Source organism: Emys orbicularis, chromosome 7 (assembly GCF_028017835.1).
Source record: "Emys orbicularis isolate rEmyOrb1 chromosome 7, rEmyOrb1.hap1, whole genome shotgun sequence".
In the NCBI taxonomy this organism is placed as follows: domain Eukaryota; kingdom Metazoa; phylum Chordata; order Testudines; family Emydidae; genus Emys; species Emys orbicularis.
This window is the reverse complement of record NC_088689.1, coordinates 5,013,248-5,036,602: the sequence shown is the minus strand read 5'-3', so window position 1 is coordinate 5,036,602 and position 23,355 is coordinate 5,013,248. Positions and strand designations below refer to the sequence as shown.

The 23,355-nt window shown below is 47.2% G+C and overlaps 1 protein-coding gene across 1 annotated transcript in view; it reads right to left on the bottom strand.

The window, feature by feature from the left end:
* NEURL1 (neuralized E3 ubiquitin protein ligase 1) overlaps positions 1-23,083 on the bottom strand; it is a 266,866-nt gene extending 243,783 nt beyond the window's left edge. Inside the window, exon 1 of the mRNA XM_065407292.1 lies at positions 22,999-23,083. Coding sequence (XP_065263364.1) covers positions 22,999-23,083 — 85 coding nt within the window. The remainder of the gene's footprint in view (positions 1-22,998) is intronic.
* Positions 23,084-23,355: the final 272 nt, after the last annotated feature.

Sequence of the window (23,355 nt, the reverse complement as noted above, 5' to 3'; positions counted from 1 at the left end):
CCTTGAATCTCACTGTTTGGAGCTGTAAATCTCACTCTTAGGCCTGGTCTACACTAACCCCCCAATTCGAACTAAGGTACCCAACTTCAGCTACGTGAATAACGTAGCTGAAGTCGACGTACCTAAGGCCTGGTCTACACTACACCTTTAATTCGGATTTAGTGGCTTTAATTCGAATTAACTCTGGAACCGTCCACACAACGAAGCCATTTAATTCGAATTAAAGGGCCCTTTAATTCGATTTCTGTACTCCACCCCGACGAGCGGAGTAGCGCCAAAATCGAATTTGTCAATTCGAATTAGCGTTAGTGTGGCCGCAATTCGATGTTATTGGCCTCCAGGAGCTATCCCACAGTGCACCATTGTGACCGCTCTGGCCAGCAATCTGAACTCGCATGCACTGGCCAGGTGGACAGGAAAAGCCCCGGGAACATTTGAATTTCATTTCCTGTTTGCACAGCGTGGAGAGCACAGGTGACCACAGAGAGCTCATCAGCACAGGTAACCATGCAGGCTGATAATCGAAAAAGAGCACCAGCATGGACCGTACAGGAGGTACTGGATTTGATCTCTATATGGGGAGAGGATTCAGTGCTAGCTGAACTGCGTTCGAAAAGACGAAATGCCAAAACTTATGAAAAAATTTCCAAGGGCATGATGGAGAGAGGCCACAATAGGGACACAGATCAGTGCCGCGTGAAAGTCAAGGAGCTCAGACAAGCCTATCAAAAAGCAAAGGAGGCAAACGGTCGCTCCGGGTCAGAGCCGCGGACATGCCGCTTCTACGCTGAGCTAAATGCATTTCTAGGGGGGGCCGCCACCACTACCCCACCTCTGACTGTGGATTCCGAGCTGGGGATAATCTCATCAGGGACACCTGATGATTCCGCGGAAGGGGAAGAGGAGGAGGAGGAGGACGAGCTGGCAGAGAGCACCCAGCTCTCCGTTCTCCCCAACAGCCAGGAACTGTTTCTCACCCTGACTGAAGTACCCTCCCAAGCCTCCCAAGCCAGCACCCAAGACCATGACCCCATGGAAGGGACCTCAGGTGAGTTTACCTTTTAAAATATAAAACATGGTTTAAAAGCAAGCATTTTTAATGATTAATTTGCCCTGAGCACTTGGGATGCATTCGCAGCCAGTACAGCTACTGGAAAAGTCTGTTAACATGTCTGGGGATGGAGCGGAAATCCTCCAGGGACATCTCCATGAAGCTCTCCTGGAGGTACTCCAAAAGCCTTGCCACAAGGTTTCTGGGCAGTGCAGCCTTATTCCGTCCTCCATGGTAGGACACTTGACCACGCCATGCTAGTAGCAAGTAATCTGGTATCATTGCCTGACAGAGCCTGGCAGCGTATGGTCCCGGTGTTTGCTGGCATTCAAGCAACATCCGTTCTTTATCTTGCTGTGTAATCCTCAGGAGAGTGATATCGCTTAGGGTAACCTGGTTGAAATAAGGGAATTTAATTAAGGGGACTGAGGTGGCCGTTCCTACTGGGCTGTTTGCCTGTGGCTGAAAAGAAATCCTTCCCTGCATTTAGCCAAGTGCAAGGGGGGGGGGGAGGATTGGCCCAGAGCTTTTCGCGTTTTGCTAGCAGGGATCTTCCCTGATACCAGCCAGGCGGTGGGGGGAGGGATAAAGCACTCATCCCAGAGAATTCATGGCGGGTGGGGGGGGGTGTTAGTTTGGTTCCTGCAGGGATCTTCCCTGATACCAGCCACGCGGTGGGGGGAGGGAGAAAGCACTCATCCCAGAGAATTCATGGCGGGTGGGGGGGGGGGGTGTTAGTTTGGTTCCTGCAGGGATGTTCCCTGATACCAGCCACGCGGTGGGGGGAGGGATAAAGCACTCATCCCAGAGAATTCATGGCGGGTGGGGGGGGGTGTTAGTTTGGTTCCTGCAGGGATCTTCCCTGATACCAGCCACGCGGTGGGGGGAGGGATAAAGCACTCATCCCAGAGAATTCATGGCGGGTGGGGGGGGGGTGTTAGTTTGGTTCCTGCAGGGATCTTCCCTGATACCAGCCACGCGGTGGGGGGAGGGATAAAGCACTCATCCCAGAGAATTCATGGCGGGTGGGGGGGGGGTGTTAGTTTGGTTCCTGCTGGGATCTTCCCTGATACCAGCCAGGCGGTGGGGGGAGGGATAAAGCACTCATCCCAGAGAATTGGATGGGGGGGGGGGGTGTTAACCTTCAGCAGCAGAAAACAAGCTAACAGGAAAACTGCAGCACAACGGGCTTTGCTTGGTATGTGGGAAAGCAGGGCGCAGAAGCCTAAAGACAGTGGCTTACCATGGCAGCATGCAAGGTGAATTCTGTTGCCCCGACCTGCGTCTGTGATCTCTAGCAGCAAAGCCACAGGCACTCAATATTAAGAGGCAAAATGCGACCTTGCACAGAAATCACATGTGCTATGTAATGTGAATAGTATACACCGTGAAAGAGTATAAGCATTGTTCTGAAAAATGTATCTTTTAAAAAAATTCTCTCCTTTTTTCACTCCCTCCAGCAGGTGCAAATGTTTCAAGCCTCCCTCCTCCTTCCCGAAGGCTATCCCAGATAAGGCGTCGTAAAAAAAAAACGAGAGAAGAGATGTTTTCCGAAATCATGCAATCCACCAGGAATGAAAGAGCTCATCTGAATGAGTGGAAGGAGACGGTTTGCAAGTATAGGAAAGAAGCCAGTGACCGTGAGGACAGGAGGGACCAACGTGAGGACATGAGGGACCAACGTGAGGACAGGAGGGACCAACGTGAGGAGAGGAGAGACGCTCGAGATGAGAGGTGGCGGCAGGAAGATCAGAGGAGTCGGGAAGCAACGCTGGGGCTGCTGCGTGAGCAAACAGACATGCTCCGGCGTCTGGTGGAGCTTCAGGAACGGCTGCTGGAGAACCGAGTGCCGCTACAGCCCCTGTATAACCCCCCTACCTCCTCACCATGTTCCATAGCCTCCACACCCAGACGTGTAAGAACACGGGGGGGGAGGCTCCATACACCCTCCCATTCCACCCCAGTGGACAGCCCAAGCAAAAGGCTGCCATTTTTTTAACCTTTTTTTACTGGGCTTTTCCTTCCCGCTGATCCTCCTCCCAAACCCCACTCAGGTTCTGTGCCGCTACAGCCCCTGTATAACCCCCCTACCTCCTCACCATTTTCCATAGCCTCCCCACCCAGATGTGTAAGAACACGGGGGGGGAGGCTCCGTACACCCTCCCATTCCACCCCAGTGGACAGCCCAAGCAAAAGGCTGCCATTTTCTTAACCTTTTTTTACTGGGCTTTTCCTTCCCGCTGATCCTCCTCCCAAACCCCACTCAGGTTCTCTCCCTCTTTTTATAATCAATTCATAAAGAATAAATGATTTTTAAACAATGGTGACTTTATTTCCTTTGAAAGCAAGCTGGGGGAAGGGGGAGGGTGGGTTCCTTACAGAGAATGAGTCAATAAAGGGGGCGGGTTTTCAGGAAGGATAAACAAACATAAATTTCACACTGTAGCCTGGCCAGTCATGAAACTGGTTTTCAAAGCTTCCCTAATGCGCAGCGCTTCATCGTGTGCTCTTCTAATCGCCCTGGTGTCTGGCTGCGAGTAATCAGCAGCCAGGCGATTTGCCTCAGCCTCCCACCCTGCCATAAAGGTCTCCCCCTTGCTCTCACAGAGATTGTGAAGCACACAGCAAGCAGTAATAACAATGGGGATATTGGTTTGGCTGAGGTCTGAGCGAGTCAATAAGGATCGCCAGCGACCTTTTAAACGGCCAAATGCACATTCTACCACCATTCTGCACTTGCTCAGCCTGTAGTTGAACAACTCCTGACTCCTGTCCAGGCTGCCTGTGTATGGCTTCATGAGCCATGGCATTAAGGGGTAGGCTGGGTCCCCAAGAATAACAATTGGCATTTCAACATCCCCCACGGTTATTTTCTGGTCCGGAAAGTAAGTCCCTTGCTGCAGCCGTTTAAACAGATTGGTGTTCCTGAAGACGCGAGCGTCATGAACCCTTCCCGGCCAGCCCACATGGATGTTGGTGAAACGTCCCTTGTGATCCACAAGTGCTTGCAGCACCATTGAGAAGTACCCCTTGCGGTTTATGTACTGGGTACCCTGGTGCTCCGGTGCCAAGATAGGAATATGGGTTCCATCTATTGCCCCACCACAGTTAGGGAATCCCATTGCAGCAAAGCCATCCACTATGACCTGCACATTTCCCAGAGTCACTACCTTTCGTAGCAGCACCTCCGTGATTGCTTTGGCTACTTGCATCACAGCAGCCCCCACAGTAGATTTGCCCACTCCAAATTGATTCCCGACTGACCGGTAGCTGTCTGGCGTTGCAAGCTTCCACAGGGCTATCGCCACTCGCTTCTCAACTGTGAGGGCTGCTCTCATCTTGGTATTCTGGCGCTTCAGGGCAGGGGAAAGCAAGTCACAAAGTTCCATGAAAGTGCCCTTACGCATGCGAAAGTTTCTCAGCCACTGGGAATCGTCCCACACCTGCAACACTATGCGGTCCCACCAGTCTGTGCTTGTTTCCCGGGCCCAGAATCGGCGTTCAAAGCCTATAACCTGGCCCATTAACATCATAATCTCCAAAGCACCGGGGCCCGCGGTCTCAGAGAATTCTGTGTCCGTGTCCATGTCCTCATCACGCTGGTCGCTGCGCTGCAATCGCCGCCTCCTCCTCCTCCTCGCCTCTTTTTTCTGGTCCTGTGTAAGCATAAACTCCACGAGAAAGCGCGAGGTGTTTATAATGTTCAAGACTGCGTTCTGGAGCACAACGGGATCCATGCTTGATGCAGAATGGAGTCTGCAGAGTTCACTCAGGAAAAAAGGCGCGAAATGGTTGTCTGCCGTTGCTTTCAGGGAGGGAGGGGGAGGCTGTACCCAGAACTACCTGCGACAATGTTTTTTGCCCCATCATGCACTGGGGTCTCAACCCAGAATTCCAAGGGGGGTGGAGACTGCGGGAACTATGGGATAGCTATGTAAAAGCTACCCACAATGCAACGCTCTGGAAATCGATGCTACTATGGTAGCTTGGACGCACACCACCGAATTAATGGTGCCTAGTGTGGCCGAATACATTCGAATTTATAAAATCGGTTTCCTAAATTCGAATTATATAAATTCGAATTAATCCTGTAGTGTAGACATACCTTTAGTTTGAACTTACCGCGGGCAGGCTCCGCCGTCGACTCCGCGTACTCCTCGCGCCGAGCAGGATTACCGGAGTCGACGGCGAGCACTTCTGGGTTCGATTTATCGCGTCCAGACAAGACGCGATAAATCGAACCCAGAAGTTCGATTGCCTGCCGCCGAACCAGCGCGTAAGTATAGACAAGCCCTTAAAGACAGCCAACCCTTGGCATCTCTGGTTCCATTGTTGGAGCGGATCATGGTATCCAGGAAGTTGATACATTGCACACAACTAAGGAAAAGGTGTCAGACAAGTTACCATGGTGCAATTACCTCATCTGCTAGGCAGGAGAGGAGAGCTATGATGTTTAGTCACCAGCCACCCACTTCTTTTCCCAAGGGAAACCAGATCAAAGGTTTCAAAAAAAAAAAAAAAAAAAAAAAAGTTTTCAAGCCAGCACTGCAGAGACAAGTGCCAGTGATGTCACTCTGACTCCCAACTAACAGAACAGAACTCATCAGTTCCATTCACCTGCCCTACTACTTTAATCATTCGCACTCACTTAGTTCTGATTCCCCGGCAGCATATTTTTAGATATTCTCTAAAATAAGTCCTGTGTCAGGGAGTCTAGGTGGAGATCTGGGAGCCTGCATAGACAGGGTTTTAGAAAGACAAATGTAAGCAATGACCGCACTGCAGCTGCTGAGGGATGATCGACACAGGAGGAGAGGATGCTAAACAGGTTATGGGGCTACAAAAACATCTCCATGTAACTGACAGTGAACATACACCCAGAGACCACCCTCTAACCTGTTTATTAATAGACAGTTCTGCGCAGTAATCCTGTCATTCGCCTATGTTTTGTTCATGCCACTGATGAGTCAGCAAGAGAATAAAAACTGCCATTGGGTAGCCAGTTTGGGGAAGGGGGGAGTATCAAACACTGAGCTACAGCACCACTGAAGGTCTTAATCGGAGATTTAATTCTATCCCCTGGAAGGGTTCTCATTACACAACATCTCTGATTTTCCAGGTCATACCCTGATGCAAGCTCCTGAAGAGTAAGTTCAGTCTCTCTCACCCTCCATGCTGTTCAGTGCTGATCTCTGGAGGCTGGAACCTCGGAGTTCAGAAACAGCTTGTTCTTCTCTGGGAGCCAGGGCCTCTCAAGCAGGGCAAACCAATCCTCTGAAAATCCTACTTCCTTAACAAGGCCCAGCTGTCGGCACCTCTCCCTGCAGGATTCTCAGCTGTACATCCCTTTGGGGGGAAGGGAGGAAAGCTCCCCGCCATACAAGGAAGTTTATTAAACTCTTCCACTTCTTGAAAGGGCAGGTTATCTGCACCACACCATACCTAGGCCTGGAAAAGCAGCTAAGTCAAATACTTCCCGATTTGCTACCATTTAGGCCAAAACAAAGTGAATAAAGGCAAAGGAATACATGCTTTTTTTGGATGATGCCAAGATTAGTAACGAAAGAGGGATCCCTTCCCCTCTATGTTGGTATGAATCCAGCCAACACTAGTAGTGACTGGAAATCAATTATTAGCAGATGTCTGTTAGGTGCCTTATGTGAAAGTGAGCCATTCCCAGTGGATAGGTGTCTAAATACCATAAAAACATCCCCACCAGCATGACTTTAGTTCACCTAATAAGACTGTTTAGTTATAGCTCTGCTGGATCTACATATGGAACAACCAAATCCAACTCACTATTTTCCAGTTTCTAGAAACTGTATATTTAAATTTTACTAAATTTTTGCATTCTGGGTTATTTCCTTACTCCCAAACCAGAGCATGTGGTGGAAGGAGGAATAAATATGTGCTTATACATTTAGTAAGTTATAAATGCCTAGATAGATGCAATTAGATTAGACTCAAGGATTACATGTGTTACATATGTGATGGCTGGAGCATCTGTTAACACCCACTGGAGTCAATGGGGGTTTGGGCCAGAGGGGCCCTCCATTGGATCAGCAATGCATACAGAAGGCCAAATTCTGCTCTGACAATACCTAACAAAGTCAATGGAGTTGCACAGTGGTTAGAAGTCTGATCAAAAGCCCAGTGGAACCACTGGGAATCTTTCCATTGACTCCAGTGAATTTGTTTGGATCAGGTTCTAGATGGGTGCAGACCTGGCCCATAAGGCATTAGGTCTCTGTTATTTCTCAGGAAATTGGTTCTCTCCACAGTCAAGTATTTAAAGTATTTAGTTAACAACCCTTGCTCTGTATGTGGCATAATATACGTGGCATACTGAAGTTCTTGCCACACGCAGAAAAATGCTGTTAGACTACAAATTAGCATTAAGTTCCTCTTCCCCTTTCCCACATGGCCCTAAGCTGTGTCATAAATCTTCTGTGTTTTATCTGAACTCTCCTCCACTGACATTCTCTACTTTTGAACAACACTGGCTCCATATGAATTACAAGCGGCACAGCAATAACGCTTTAGTGCAGGCTAGGAAAGCAGTGGGAAAAATAGCTAAAAGCTACATTGAATTGTTTTCCTACTTGTGATCTCTGTCATATTCTCGGTTGGAAGATTAGATAACGAGACTATTTTTAGCAGCATTACTGGGTATGTATCATGAAACCTTTATCATAAGATGCCAGTGAATATGAAATTTTAATTCTGTATGCCACTTTCTTGTGTCACAGCAGCATTTGCAATGCAGCTTTTTCTCTTAACACATTTATTAATAATGGATTTGGTATTAGCATTTCCAAATCTGGAGCCTACCTTCAATCCCTCTTGCCACCCTGTATTTTTAATTTCTTCTAGGGGGTTTCATGCTGGTCGAAGGTGCTGGGCTGACAACTGAAGACTGACATCCTCTGTTCACCTATTTTGCTGTATGGTCAGTCTCATCGATTCATAGGTTATAAGACCAGAAGGGACCATTGTAACTATCTGGCCTCATCCCCTGTATAACAGACCATAGGGCTTCCCTGAATTAACTGTCCAATCAATGGCCCAGTTGATCCTTGGCCTCTGTTGAGACTGCCAATGAGTGCCAGAAGTGACCTGAGATAACTGTCCAATAGAGAATGGAATAAAAGCACCAACTCATTTTATATAGGCCATTGGACATCCAACAGCAACATCCCACACCAGCTAATGCTGGCCAAATTGGAACCAGAAGTGATTCTTCTCATCTCATCCCCCACCTACAATAGGATTTTATAATAGAAGCTGGTTGCAGCCTCGAATATGGAGAGCTTTCTGCTGCTTTATCATTCAACCTTACCACTGCTGAGTATTATTAAACACCTGCATTCAATGAGGCATAGAGAGTGGACAGGAATGTAGGAATTGCCATCCAAGGTGAGCCCAGCAGTCCATCAAGTCCACTATCCCATCTCTGGCACTGGCCAGTACCAGATGCTTCAGAGGAAGGTTTATGAATCGACAGTTACAGAAAACTTCTATGGATAGGTTATTCTTCCCAACCCTATTGGTTAGAAGTTACCTTATGCCCTGAACTATTCCAAATTTGAGGAGAGGTGTCTTGTTAAATCCTACTGCTTGTAACTGTAGATTATCAATAGGCACCTAAATGTCCAATTAAGTTCTGAATCCTGCTAAGTGCTTGGCCTCAATATCTGTGGCAAGGAATTCCATAGGTAGACTATGCCGGGGTAGTCTATTTTTTTTTGTCAAAGTCCAAATTTCTTGACCAAGGTACAGTCAAGGGCCAGACTCCAGAGAAAGTAAACAAATAAGTAAATAAAAGATTTCAGGATCTGTTCAAAAGTGTCTGGTGGTCTGGATTTGGCCTGCAGCCACCTATTGACTACCCCTGGACTATGCATTCCATAGAAAAAACATTTCCACTTATGGTTTTAATTGATCTGCCTTTCAAATTCACTGACTTGTCTCTTGTCCTTGTATTCTGAAAAAGGGTGAACAGAAGCACCCAAATCACCTTCTCTGCCCCATTCATTATTTTGCATACTTGTATCATGTCCTGTCTTATTCAGCACCTTTCTTAAAGGGACAGTCCCAATCTTTCAGCCTCTCTTCCTATATGGAATTCTCCTCATGAGTATAATTTTCGTCACCTGTCTCAGATCTATTTCTACTATATCCACTTTAGATCAGGTGATTGGAATTCTACACACTATCCCAGCTGAGGGTGAACCATTGGTTTGTATAATGGCATGATATTTTCCATATTAGTTTGCCAGACTACACTTTAAATAGCCTGTGACACATCTGATCACAAAAGGCTTTAAGAAAAAAGTGCTATCAGCCAGTTCTTCCTTATCCACTATTTTGCTGGCACGTTCAAAGAGTTCTAATAGATTAGCGGAGCACAATTATCCTTTGCATAAGGTCAGTCCCTAGCCTATCAGTTCAATTGACTTGCCTAAGGTAACACAAATCAGGGGCAAAGCTGAGAACAGAACCCAGGTGTTTTGACTCCCAGGGCTCTGCTATAACCACTATTCGACACCCCTTCCCCAAACTTCTGCATCCTTAAACTTAAATTAAATATTCTTCAAGTTAAAAGCCTTCTTCATGGAAGGGGCGGGGGGAAAAAAAACCCAAAGTGACATTGTAGAATACATACAAAAAATAAAATGGCACCAACTGCTCAAACAACAGAAATCCAGATTAATACAAATACAATTAATGATCAATTAAACCGATCTGATTTAAGGAGATTGGAACTGATCTTCTGAGGAACAGCATTGGAATCTGGATTGTAAATAGACTCTGGTTCTACAGCTGCTTGGCTTAACTGGCAAAAGTTAAGACTCTAATACTAATCTTTACATTAGAGGGTGTGGATGAGCATTAGAGCATGCAACACAGGCACATCTCCACTTGAGTAGCAATTAAAGGGAAATCAAGCAGATCTTATGCCGAACAGAGGATAAAAGATGATCGGGGGGGGGGGGAGGGTTAATTGTATGTTGACATATGGGAAGTCAGTGTAAATTAGAAAGGATCAAGCATAATATGATTAGGTTTCTTCTGACAGGGTCAGAGTGTGAGTTACAGCTTTAAAGAGAGGGTGTTGAGAAGAAAATCTATTATTTTCAGGATATTTATAGAGAGGAAAAGCAGGATGGTATCTTGAGAGCTTGTGACTGGGAAAATCGGGGTCCTATCCCTGATTTGTACCACAGGCTTGCTCTGCGACCTCAGGCAAGTCACTTACCCTCTCTATGCCTGTTTCTCCATCTATAAAATGGAGATTATACCGATCTTTACAAAGTGCATTGAGACCCTTGGATGAAATGCACTGTAGGCCAATTTTTGAAAAAAAGCTCGGCACCCACAATTGGGGCCAGATTTCCAGATGAACTCAGATTCCTTATAGGCATCTAGGAAAAAGCCAAATTTGCAAGTCCTCAGCATCCAGCAGCTCCCACTATCATGCTTCCAGTTTTGCAAAGGCACTCGGCACTTTTTAAAGTAACTGCTTTGCTTAATTTCATTTGCTTTTTAAAATAACTGGCTGCTTAATTTCATGCCTAAATAGGAGCTAAACTCTGACAATCTCGCCCCGACTGTTGGTGTTGAACACTTAAAATTCTAGCCTTGTAGCACAAAGTATTCACTTGCCTCACACCTATGAGTGAGCTCTTAACCTTAAAAAAAATATATATGTATTTGTCCATCAGATTTATAGGTGCTAGTTACACACAAGTTCAGCAGCTATAGGAAAATATACCGATGAGGAGAACACTTTGTATTTGGGTTGCACCTGCCGTTGGAGAAGGTTAGTGAATTTAGTCTCCCAGGCCATCTGTGACAGAGCAACTACTATCCCCATTCCACAGACAGCAACACAGTCAGAGAGGTGAAGCAACCTGCCAAAGGGCAGTCCACAGCAATGTAAGAAATAGAGCCCAGGTCTCCTGACTTATAGCCCTGTGCTTTAACCACTAGACCAACCTTCCTCCCTTAATAATACTCACCCCACAGGACATTACTTATGCTTGTGACACACTTTGACAACATAAATCACTATATAAGTTCCAAGAATGATTAACGCCCAGACTATTGTATTTATTTTTGGGCAGAAGTGGTTATATCTTCTGGCAATACAGGGTTGGTTAGGTCTTTTTATTGGAATGCATACAGTGGCTAATAACCTTAAAGCAGGGGAGAGCAGTAGTGATTGAAATCAGCAAGAAATTCATTAGTGATCCATATTAGAGAAAACCAAAACAGATTCGCACCTGGGAAGATTACTGCTCCTAACATGGGAGTGACCTTGAAGTCTTCACTTTACTTATTCTGAGCCATGTGACTCAGGAAAGCGTGACTGTAAGAAGTGCTCAAGACATGCTTAGCACAATGTTCTATTTTAAGCTAGTAACTACAAGGTTAATTAACTCACAATATAGACACATGGGCTAAATTACAGTCCGTGGGTTGCTGTGTTTCTATTGGTTAGAAACACTTGGGCATGGCCAAAAGGTGATGCTTTAGAATAACGGTTATACCTTGCAGCGGTGGGATTTAATTCAACATAGTAAGACTATAGCTAGAAAACATGCTGGGCTGAGAGCTGTCCAAAACATGGCTGGACTGCTGCAGAGATTTAGGCACCTACCTCTTGTTGACAACGTCATTAGGTGCCTAAACACCTTTGAGGATCTGGGTGTAAGTTCTTTAGAACTTCCACCTTTCAAAGAAAATTTCAACTTTTGCTAAGTAAATCCCAGCAGGTGCTATGGGTTTCTTCAGTTTACAGCACAGAGCGGAATACCTAGACAATGTTGGAGTAAACTTAATCTTAGAACCACCATGTTTGGAAAGGCACTATGTCATGGAGGCCTCCACTCACCACTCGGGGGTGCCTCCTTCTGGCTGCTCTGGGGATTAGCTCTTTTGGCCCAACACCCTCTTCTTGCAGTGTCTCAGTCCATTGTCTCACTTTGCAGCCTCTCTCTTGCTCCCCAGGAAGCACCATGCCTCATCTTCATGGTTTAGCCCTCCAGCCAAGTCACAAGAGTTCTCCCCTTCCAGGGTGCTCGCGCAGTCTTCTGCGCATTCCAGACAGTCCTTAACTCCACTGCCCTGGCAAGACCACTCCCTCAGTGGCTAGAGCGAACAGACTCTGACAGTCTTCAAGTTGACTGCCCAGATTGTGCCACTCACTCAGTGATTGGCAGGGGAACCCAGGCCTGCCCTCTACTCTGGGTTCCAGTCCAAGAGCCCTATCTCTAGCAGCCAATGTCTGTACTAGCACAATCCTTCCTACCTTGCCCATCCCAGGCTCACATGTATCATCAGCCTTCTAGCTAAACCCCTGTCTCCTGGGTCTGCTAGACAAACCCTTCCTCTTGGGTTCAAATCCCTTTCTCGCCCTTATTCCAGGGAGAGTACCTGCAGCCCCCTTTCTACTACTAGCACCTTGATTTTATAGAAACCCTGCCTGTTCCTTCACAGATGAGCTTCCCTTAATTAAGGCTCTCCTCTCAGCCTAAATATCCCCCAGCTTGCAACCTAATAGGTTAATTGGCCCATTTGGCCTACATTAACCCCTTCAGGGTGTGTGTGGAGCACACCCTATCACACACTATCAAGGGACAGGTATTCTGGGCCCTTCCCTCTTCCAGCTAGCTCAGAAATAGATTTGGTATTTCAGGGATACCTTTAATCATATGTGGGTACCCAGTTTGCTCCAGTTTAGCCTGTCTTGAAGTTATAGGGATCTTGGCAAGCACTATGAAGTGATGCATTCTAAGTGAAACTATGCACTATTAAAAACAACCTGGCAGCACTGTGCAGGTTCGTGCTCATTACACTCTAACGGTGGCAGGTAAGAGCACCAGCTGCCCGATTTAAAAGCTTCTAAATGTGAAACCTCCCCAGATGTGGGGCAATCAGCATAAGCTTCCCAAGACAAGTAGTAATCTAGGATGCAAAATATTGTGACAAACCTGTGACCATCTAGGTATTTCATGGTTGCCCACTGTGGTCATTCAGGTCACACAGTGAAGACAGAACTCACATCGCCCTCTCCAAAAGCACACTTAAGCTAAAGGTCACTCCACTCTAGCTGCTAGAACTATAGGGCCCAGGAGTCACGGTGAAGTAGTTCTGATTCCAACAAGAAGAGAACATGTTGGACATTCGCATTATGAAGTTCATCACAATCTAGATTGCTCCCCAAGTAAACTTGGTGGTTTTTACAGACCTAGAACATTCTAGATGTGACCTCAAGTGTTGACATGATAACTCACCTTCTTGTATATACCTGGGTGGAGACAGAGGGAACTGATAGGTTCCCACTGACAGAGTTCTGCTGGAGAGTGGATGTCATCAGGTTAGGTTCTATCACCACTCCCATCACTATGGTATCTGGGTTTCCTGTTGCCACTGGCTTGGATAGGGTTTGAATAGTGATCTCAGAGATGCCCTAACCTGCACCAATGTCCAAACTGGCCCCTTAGCAGCTCCCAGGATTAGGGAAGGAGCATTGCCTCCCTTTGGTCTCTGAGCCAATGACTCTGGGCCTAGAATGAGCATTTACATCCTTTGCCTGAGCAAAGGAGACTCAGTTTTGGTGGCTCTAGGGAGAGGAAGAGAAGAATACCACCCTCTCACTATCTCCCTCTCCCAGGTTCAATACATTCCAGTGAGAGGATGAAGGGACTGCAAGCTGCTAGACAAAGTCATTCAAAAATGCCAAGAACACTGAGATCCATGCAAGAACATTGCAAAAGAAATAAATATTTTCTTTACCGGAAGGAAGCCAGCTGCCAGGCTGAGAGGATTGAGCATAATGTTATACACCTACCTAATAGGGCTAAGCCATGTGATTTTGGAAAAGTGTAACAAACTAATTAGAGGCCAAATTATCTGTGTTATAACTGACCCAGGGTAGGGGATTGAAGCCTGGTAACAAAGGCCAGTTGTCCTTTACGAGCACTCCTGTGACATCATTCAATCCCCTCTGATGCGCTCTGGGGGGGTTGGGGCTCTGTGAGTATTTGGGGTTGGGGGCAGTGCCAGCAGCAGTCTCTCTCTCTCTCTGCTGCACTTTCCTCCACTGGGCCCTTGGACTTTCATACCAAACGTCTTCTGGAGTTAATTCTACTTAAAGCAGCATCAGTTCCTGCTGGCCCCTCTGCATTTGCTACTGTGCAGACATGTATCAAAGGGGTAGCCGTGTTAGTCTGGATCTGTAAAAGCAGCAAAGAGTCCTGTGGCACCTTATAGACGAACAGACGTTTTGGAGCATGAGCTTTCGTGGGTGAACATCCGAAGAAGTGGGTATTCACCCACGAAAGCTCATGCTCCAAAACGTCTCTTAGTCTATAAGGTGCCACAGGACTCTTTGCTGCTTGTGCAGACATGGGAGGGCTAGTCCAAGGTGCTGCCATTACGAGACGCTCCAATTGTCCAAGCAGACACATTTGCCAGTGTGGGACTGAGGCTTCCCTTCCTCAATTATTGCCGACACGTGTTGGGAGGCCACCCCAAGTCCTTCGTCACCCTCCCCGGCCTCTCCCTCCCTGAGGGGACAATCCCTTGAAAACAAACTCCAATAGGACTACCTGTAATAATGTAGAAAGTGAGCGTGTCTGTGTGCGTGTATTATCACCCTCTAGCAATGGGACATACGGGGGGCTAATAATACCAACTAAATGAGTTTTCCTGCGATAGCAGCCTGAGTTTTGGAAACTGAAGGGCCAGAGTTCTAATCCAGGCTCCCCAAATCTGAGTGATTTACTAATTATCTCTACTGTAGGACCACGTGACGTCTTCATCAATCTCACGGTTTTCTGGCCTCATGCCATGTGTGCGTTTGGAACAATCGAGCCTTTTGCTGTCTCCAATCAAAGTGACTTTCAAAAGCAGCCATTCTTGCTCCTGTGTGGTAACAGCATCACCTGATGTTAAGGCCACATGTGACTTTCTGAAAAATCTTTGACAAGCTGAACCTGTACCAGTTTCATTGTCAGGCTCCCGGGCTTAAAAAAGGGAATGTCAATAAAGTGCTGTAATTAGAGAGCTGGATAATTACAGGCAGTTTAGGGGCTGGAAGTTAGAACTCAGGAGTTTAGGAAAAATCTAGTGCCTGGGGGAAGGTCATATAAACCTAATGACATTTTTTAAAAATACCCACGACCCAAGAAGAATGACCGGAGAGAGAAAAACCAAGGTCCAAGGGCAGAAATAGAGGGACACGTGAACCATCAAAGCTGCAGGTCAAGGAGGCTAGCTACTCAATGGAAAGGCCATGTGACACATTCACCTCCATTCTGGTGCTGGTTCCAATTTGTTGACTCCATGTGGCTTGAAGAAGCATTATCCAGAAGAGAGTCTGATCCTGACAGCAATGGGAGCGGAAGGCACTCAGTGCCTTGCAAGATCAAGCCCCTAAATCCTGCCCTGTGCTGTCCCAGGTGTGCTAAGAGGTGGAGAAGGAGTCACAAAAATCTCTGTTCCTTTCCCACATCACACCCTCCTAACAGAGATACGGCAGGATGCACCTTTCCTAAACATTCTTCGGAGCTCTAAAAGTGGCACCAGTCATAGCCTCTCCCCACAGCATGCTCTGTGTATCTGATCACTTCCTACAGCCTTAGTCCTAATTTCCACCAGCCACTAACGTCCTTTGTTTTCCATTTAGTTTTATCTAGTGATCCCACAAAATGGAGCTGACAGCAGGATATTCATTTCTGTCAACGGCCTACAATTACCGAGACACCTACACCCACCAGATTATCATCTTTATTCTTCTCTTCTTCTGAGACCCATAAAAATATCTGTGAGGGATAGGAAAGTTTCTATGCCATAGATACATGTCAATGGACATATACTGGTCTGGCTTGGAATAGCCTCTGTAGTTCTGTAAGCTAGGATAAAATAACTAGTGCTAGCAAGCTTCACACTTCAGGAGAAGGAGTACATCTACTCCCTCCTTAGTGGAGTGTTGCACAATTAGGTGTGTTCTGAGGGTTTACAAGGCAGCATTCTCCAGTGGCTAGAAGCCAGGGTTTGGAATTCCTGAGTTATAATCACACGCCTGTTACTTATTCTCTGTGTGACCTTTGGCAAGTCACTGCACTTCTCTGTTTCAATCTCCCCTTGTGTAAAATGTGAGTAAGAACAACACCTGCATTACAAGGGTGCCATGAGGGTGAAGTAACGATTCATACAGTGCTCTGTAGAGGTAAAGCAACATAATTGTAAACCCTGAGTAGTCCCACTAAAGCAACTGGACCTCCTCACGTGAGTAAGGGCTACTTGTAGGAGTTAGAATCTTAGGCCTTGTCTGCACCTACAGTCTGCAGGAGCACCGCTGCATCGGTGCTGCTGCAGCGCCTCTAGTGAAGATGCTCTAAGCCAACGGGAGACCGCTCTCCCATCAGCATAATAAAACCGCCTCCGCGTGCGGCGGGAGCTATTACTCCTGAGGGCATTCTGCACCAAAAAAATTAAACATTCTGCGCACAATGTTTTAAAATTCTGCAAAGTTTATTTGTCAAAACAATGTGGAGGCTCCAGCCTGGCAATGGGGAGCACAGGCCACTGGCTGCACAGAGGTGGGAGATCACTGTCCAGCGTCCCCCCGTCCCCCAGGACATGGACTCAGCGGTTTGGCTGCACCCAACCCTGACATAACGCAAGGACCAGGCCGTCCCCAGAAACGCCGCAGGCCCCTGCCCCTCTGGGCCAGGTGCACCAGGAGTGGGTAGGCAGGCTCAGCAAGAGAGGATCCAAGTGTGGAGGGGGTTAGTGGGGGGGGATCCAGGTGTGGGTTGAGAGGGTTCTGGGTGGGGCAATCTGGGTGCGGGCGGCTCAGTGGGGGGTCTGGGTGCGAGGGGGATCTGATTGCACAGGGGCTTGTTGGGGGGTTCTGGGTGCAATGGTAATGGGACTCTGCAGAGGGTCCAGGGGGAGGTGGTTGGAGCTCAGCGGGGAGGGTCGGGGTGTGGCTCAGTGGGGGGTCCAGCTGCTAGGGGAGTGGGGCTCAGTGAGGTGGGGATCCAGGTGCAGGTGGCTCGTCGGGCTGGTCTAGGTGCAGAGGAAGTGGGACTCATCGGGGGGGTTCTGAGTGCGGAGGGGTGAGGCTCAGGGTATGCGGGAGTCTGGATGCACGGGGGTTGGGCGGATGGGGGAGCAACTCCCTATACAGGGATCCCTCCCCCTGCAGATGAGGAGCATGGGTGCAGGAAGTGGCAGGAAGGGAGTATGCAGAGCTTCCTGCAGCTGGGGGAGAAATCTGAGGGTGGGTCTGACCTGGCCTCATATGCCAAGCAGGGGAAGAGGAAGTCCTATCCTCCCTAGCAGCTGAGCCTGGCGCAGGGTAGGAGCCACCAGCTGGGTCTTTCCCAGTCCTGTCCCCTGCCCCATAGTGATTTACCTCTCTGTCGGCTGCCCGGGGCACCCAAAACATACTGCTGGGGAGGGTCGCATGACCACTCTTGTGGCTTCCCTTTGCTTCCCTGTCAGAAAGTCATTTTCTGTGGGGAAGCAAAGAAATCTACGGGGACATAAATTCTGTGCATGCGCAGTGGCACAGAATTCCCCCAGGAGTATAGCTATGTTGGCGGGAGAAGCTCTCCTGCCAACATAGCGCTGTCCACACCGGCGCTTATGTCGGTGTAACTTATGTCACTCACGGGGGTGGTTTATTCACCCCCCTAAGCAACATAAGTTCTGCCGACATAAGCTGTAGTGTAGACATAGCCTAAATATCAACCTTAAACTCTTCAGGGCAGGGAACATCTTTAACACTTTGTGTATGTACAGCACCTAGCACACTGGGGCTCCGATACGGATTGGTGCCTCCGGATGCTGCTGCAATATAAATAATAATCATCTGGAATTAGACACTGCTGGAATCAGGATACTGAACTACCAGGATGATTGGTATGTCCCAATAAGACTCAGTGGCTGGAGGAACAAATTTATGATGAGGTACAGGAATGCTACTTAGTATTTATAGAGTGCTATTGATCTGTAGATCTCAAAGCTCTCCACAAAGGTGGCTTAGCACTAGAAGCCTCATTTTACAGATGGGAACACTGAGGCATAGTGTGATAAAGTGACTTGCCCATGGTCACTCAAGGAGCCTATGGCAGAGGTGGGAATAAAACCCAGGTCCCTTGATTCATAGTCCAGTGCCCTAACTGCTGGCCAAGGCGGTCCCACAAAAAGGATTTAATGCCATCTTGGATCTAGGCACTAAACAGTAGCTCTAACCAACAGGATGCGCAGCCTGTAAATGAGAGGAGGAAGAGTTCAATATGTCTTGCCTGGCTAAGCAACTAAGCAGGGGACGTGATCACTGTCTACAGATATTTGAAAAGTGCAACCAGCAAGGAGGGCGACCAATGAGGGTGATGACTAGGAATAAAGGCATGAAATTAAGAGAAAACTGAATATGAATATCAGACAAAACTTCCAGCCAATGAGATGTGTTAGACTATACAATAAATGCCTCCAAGAAGTCGTGGAGGCCCATCTTTTGGCACATTTCAAGCTAATCTGGCCCTAGTACTAATAAACATACATTAGACGCAAGAATGGGTCGGCTGTCTAAGAGGTCTGTTCCATCTGCGGAATCTATGAGAGTAGATACAGCTGGAGTTTCTCCTCTCAGCTTTCTTTCAAACAGCCACACAGACCTGGTTTGGTAGTTAACAGGAATCATACGAGAGACTAGCAGAGAATGATTCTCATGGACAGTAATAGCTTCTTGTTGTCCGTCTGGCCGTGTCAAGTGCAAATTGTCACCAGATGAGCATAATCCTTTGTCCTCCATTAGGGAAGCACAATGGCTATATTATCTCTTATAAGTCCTCGGAGTATGGACCGTTCCTGGGTTACAAGTGGAAAGCATGCTGGAATGCAGTAGTTGAGCCCCCTTCTAGCTTTCCACCACCCCACACCCAAAGGAAAATGGTCCTCCGATCACTGTCTGTGGTTTTAGGATCTCAACATCCAAGGCAAGGTGATCTGATCAGGTCCTGGATGCCCTCATCTTCCACTGACTTCAAAGGAAGTGCTCAGTACCTTGCAGATTCACATCATTATCCACAGGAAAGGGAAGGGAAAAAAGAAAAGTGGCTCAAGTATAGAGGTAGGAGCACATTTTAGGATCTATGGCTGATCTAATACAACTCCTTGAGCTTCTAAAGCATCTTCCACCTGATGCTCTCAAACGCTTTGATAAACATAAATGAATTAAGCCAGATAACATCCCCATGCAGCAGGCATTATTATCCCTATTTAACAGATGGCGGAAGCAGACCAAACATACCACAGAGAGATGAAGTGACTTGCTCAATGTCACTCAGCCAGTCAGTGGCAGAGATGGGAACAGAATACAAGTTTTCTGACTCCGGGCCTGTGCTTTAACCACTAGATCACATCTCCCACACTGAAAGCTTCTATGAACATGCCTACTCACTGCTGCCAACTATTTTAGGAGTGACATCATCAGTGCAGAAGAGGGCACTAGTTTACATGGAAGAGGAGGGAGTTTAACTGAAATTCAAGTTGAGAATATAACTAAAATGAACTGTCTGGTCTCAGTTTATGGTTTATAAATTGTAAGCTCTTTGGGGTGGGGACCATCATGTTTTTGCATGTGTGTTCATTCAGTGCCTGATATAATGGGGCTCTGAGCTGGCTGAGGTCTCTAGGCAATACTGTGATATAAATGTTAATCAATAATAATAAAATATACTCCTGGTGTGATGCACAATCCTGGCATCCATAATTCCAAAGCAGAGGCACTTGCAGAGTGGTTTCCATAGAATAACAATCAGCTCATACGGGGCGGCAGGGAGGGAGAAGGACAGGTGCAATTTTAAAGTGTGGTTCTGCTCTGAAAGGTGACCGGGCTGCAGGCGCAGTCTGACAAAGACACCACCTCAAATGCACTCAGTTTACAAGCAAAAGGATGATTATTCTAGCTGCCCTGGACTGTAAATTAAACCTGACATCTGAGACTCAAGCTGAGTTTTTTCCTCATAGTGCACCATCACCAGTAGCAAAGGTTCTGCAGGCCAAATCAGGCCTCAGGGACACCAGCGCAGCCCTCAAGGACAGCTGTAGAACCTCACGGTCTTCAGTAGGTTTGCTCAGGACAAACTGTCTGGAAACTTAGCAAACAATTCTATGGGTGATCCACAAAAAGTAATAGAATCTGGCTCATTCTCTCGTAGCCGTGTTTGGTTTGGAGGGCTAATAGGAATAAAAAGTAGTCAAAACTGACTTTTGTCTCTCAAGTCAGTAGATCTGACTCTGAGCACATGCAGAGAGCAGATCCGTTGAGTATGGAGGTGCCATCTTTACAGAGCACAACAGCACTTTTAAGGCCTCAAAACTCTAACTTCAGATCTCTGAACCACCAGGCACAGCTCCATACAGTCATATAGTTGTCTCTGCTTTGGCAAGAGTGAGCCAAACTTTATCACTGGCACTTTATCACAGGTTAAGGGGAGGTCCCCTGCATAAAACAGCACGAGGGTGCTGATTTGGTGGCTGAAGGCTCTATGTGGTTTCCAAAGCAGCTAGCTCTTTCTATCCCTCACAAACTCAAATGTTCAGTCCAAGGTGGGGGAGACGGGGGGAAGAAGCGTACCTTCAATTAAAATACATTTCCCAAAACGTTAAATGGCAGATATGTAACAAAACAGTGTGACATTCATACTTTTTGCTGCTATGCCTCTAAACCATTTTACAGCAACCTGTCAGATCTGATCAGACTTGTTTATTCTGCATGTAAATGTAGAACCTGAGGCCGTCTTGTTTCAGAAAAGACAGAAAAAAGCACATATTGTCCCTGGCAGTTGCTTGGTTTTTACAACGGCAATGTCTTGTTAACTCTTTATTCAAATCAAAGCGATTTTCACTGCTCTGTTACATTACAAAGTGCGAACAATTTTGCTTGCTGCATTGGCATGGATGGCAACTCAATTAAAATGGAAAATAAAACAAACAAAACATGCCGTGAAAGAAACAAATCAAGTGATTTATAAATAGCATCTTGGAAATCTCACATAAGCTAATGATAACGGATTAGAAGGCAGTGTCCCTTCTGGCTACAGTTTATAAATTCTTATCTGCTTAAGGTTGCTCTAGAAAGATTTCCAGCTGACCACATTACTCTTAAAGATAAACCCTTCCTGGCAGTTTACAATTGCATACCAACTACTACAGCCTTCACGTTTGCCTTGATAGGGGATGATTGGTCATTCTTTAGGGTTCAATGGCCCCTGTTTGCCAGTCTAATTTTAAATACAGCAATTGTCTGCACTGAATTTCTGATCGATTCATCAGTCCATGATAGGACTGTAAACATTCTTGGACATCTTCTAGCAGACCCATTCAAAAAGCCTTGACAATAGCCCTCAGTTCATGCAACAACTGTTCCAAATTAGCCACTGCGGGGGGTGGGGGGGAGGGAGAGGAGGGGAAGAATCAAGTTCTCACAGAGGTATCAGAAAATCCTCCTATTTAATAAATATAAATATCATCATCATTAATCCATAGCACCTTTCAACTGTGGAGCTCAAACTCAGTAGAAAGGTGGGTGAACACTAGTTTCCCCTAGGGTGACCAGATGTCCCAATTTTATAGGGACAGTCCTGATTTTGGGGTCTTTTTCTGTATGGGTGGATCTCTGACATACTCCCTTGACTTCATTCAGTGCCTTGGGATGTGAAAATATGGACACTCAGGGGCCAATTCATGATTCTGCCCTGACTTACGCCCTCTCGGGGGTAGCATGAGGGGAAAGACAGAGAAGAATGAATGCCACTGACCCCCAATCCTGACCACCTTACTCATGCAAGTCACCCCATCGGAGGTGGCCCTGGGAGCGCACAGATGTAGCTCAGAAATGGGATTTTAACATGATGAGTGGGGCTGAGGAAGAAAAATAATCCTGGCTCAAACTGGAATAGAAGCCCCAGATATCCTGTTGTTCTCCAAAATGGAGTGATGGTCCATCCCCCCAAAAATGACATTTCTGGGGTAACCACAAAGACAGCATGTGTCTCATAGACTCATAGACTCATAGATTTTAAGGTCAGAAGGGACCATTGTGGTCATCTAGTCTGACCTCCCGCATGATGCAGGCCACAAAAGCTGACCCACCCACTTTCCCTTAACTCAGCTGTTGAAGTCTCCAGATCGTGATATAAAGACTTCAAGTCGCAGAGAATCCTCCAGCTTGCGACCCCTGCCCTATGCTGCGGAGGAAGGCGAAAAACCTCCAGGGCCTCTGCCAATCTACCCTGGAGGAAAATTCCTTCCCGACCCCAAATATGGCGATCAGTAGAACCCCGAGCATACAGGCAAGAATCTCCAGCCGGACCCTCATGTCTCAAACATGCTGCCCCTCGCTTTCGTTCAGCCATCCTTCATGCATTATTCCCACTGTAGAGAATTAAAAGCCATAGACAAGGCCATCCCTGTCTGAATGAAGGGAAGGTGTGGAGAGGCATGGTGATATAAATGGCAAATTGGGCCTGAATTGTTGGAGTATCAGTCATATGCCTTTAGTCACTGGGGTGAGAAAGCTGATTGCCTTGAGTGTCTAACCTTCTGCAAAGTTCATTGGCACCCATATGGTCTGAGCTACACATGTCCCTTCCCACCCCACTTGGGCTTCCTGGACCGAAGCCCTGGGGGAGAGTTTGTCAAATAGGTGCATACTAAGACAGGCATGTCAGGGGAGGGATCCTACCCCCTGAGCCTCTTTAGGAGATAATGTGAGACTCACTACAGAAAGAGGAAATGGGTTTAAAGACCAGTAGCACAGAAACTAACCATCAATGCAACCTCTTGCTCCACGGCCAGCCCCAACCCACCACGGATAGCACCCTCCCTAGGCGCAGTCACACAGGATGGGGTACCCCTACCTTTGAGGTGCTGGTGGTGGACCCTGTGGAATCTGCTCTGGTTGCCTCTGGGCAGTGCAGGGATGCTGGAGAAGCTGTTACCCATGGCATCAAAGGCAGAAGAGAGCAAGCCAACAGCTGGAAGGCGCGTGTGGGGTGGGTTCTCCCTTCCTGGGGCCGTGCTGCCGGGTGGGTGCCTTGGAGAACCTGCAGCTCTGCTCTGCCTCTCCTGCGGCTTCTCCTTTCCCTTGCTGTCACTTCAGAGCTGAAATCCCCTTTTGTCTTCTCTTCCTCCTCCTCCTCATCGATGGGGATTACTTGGTTCCCGGGCTGCGGGGAGGGGGTGCCGGAGGAGGGAGCGGCTGCCTGCTTGGCTCC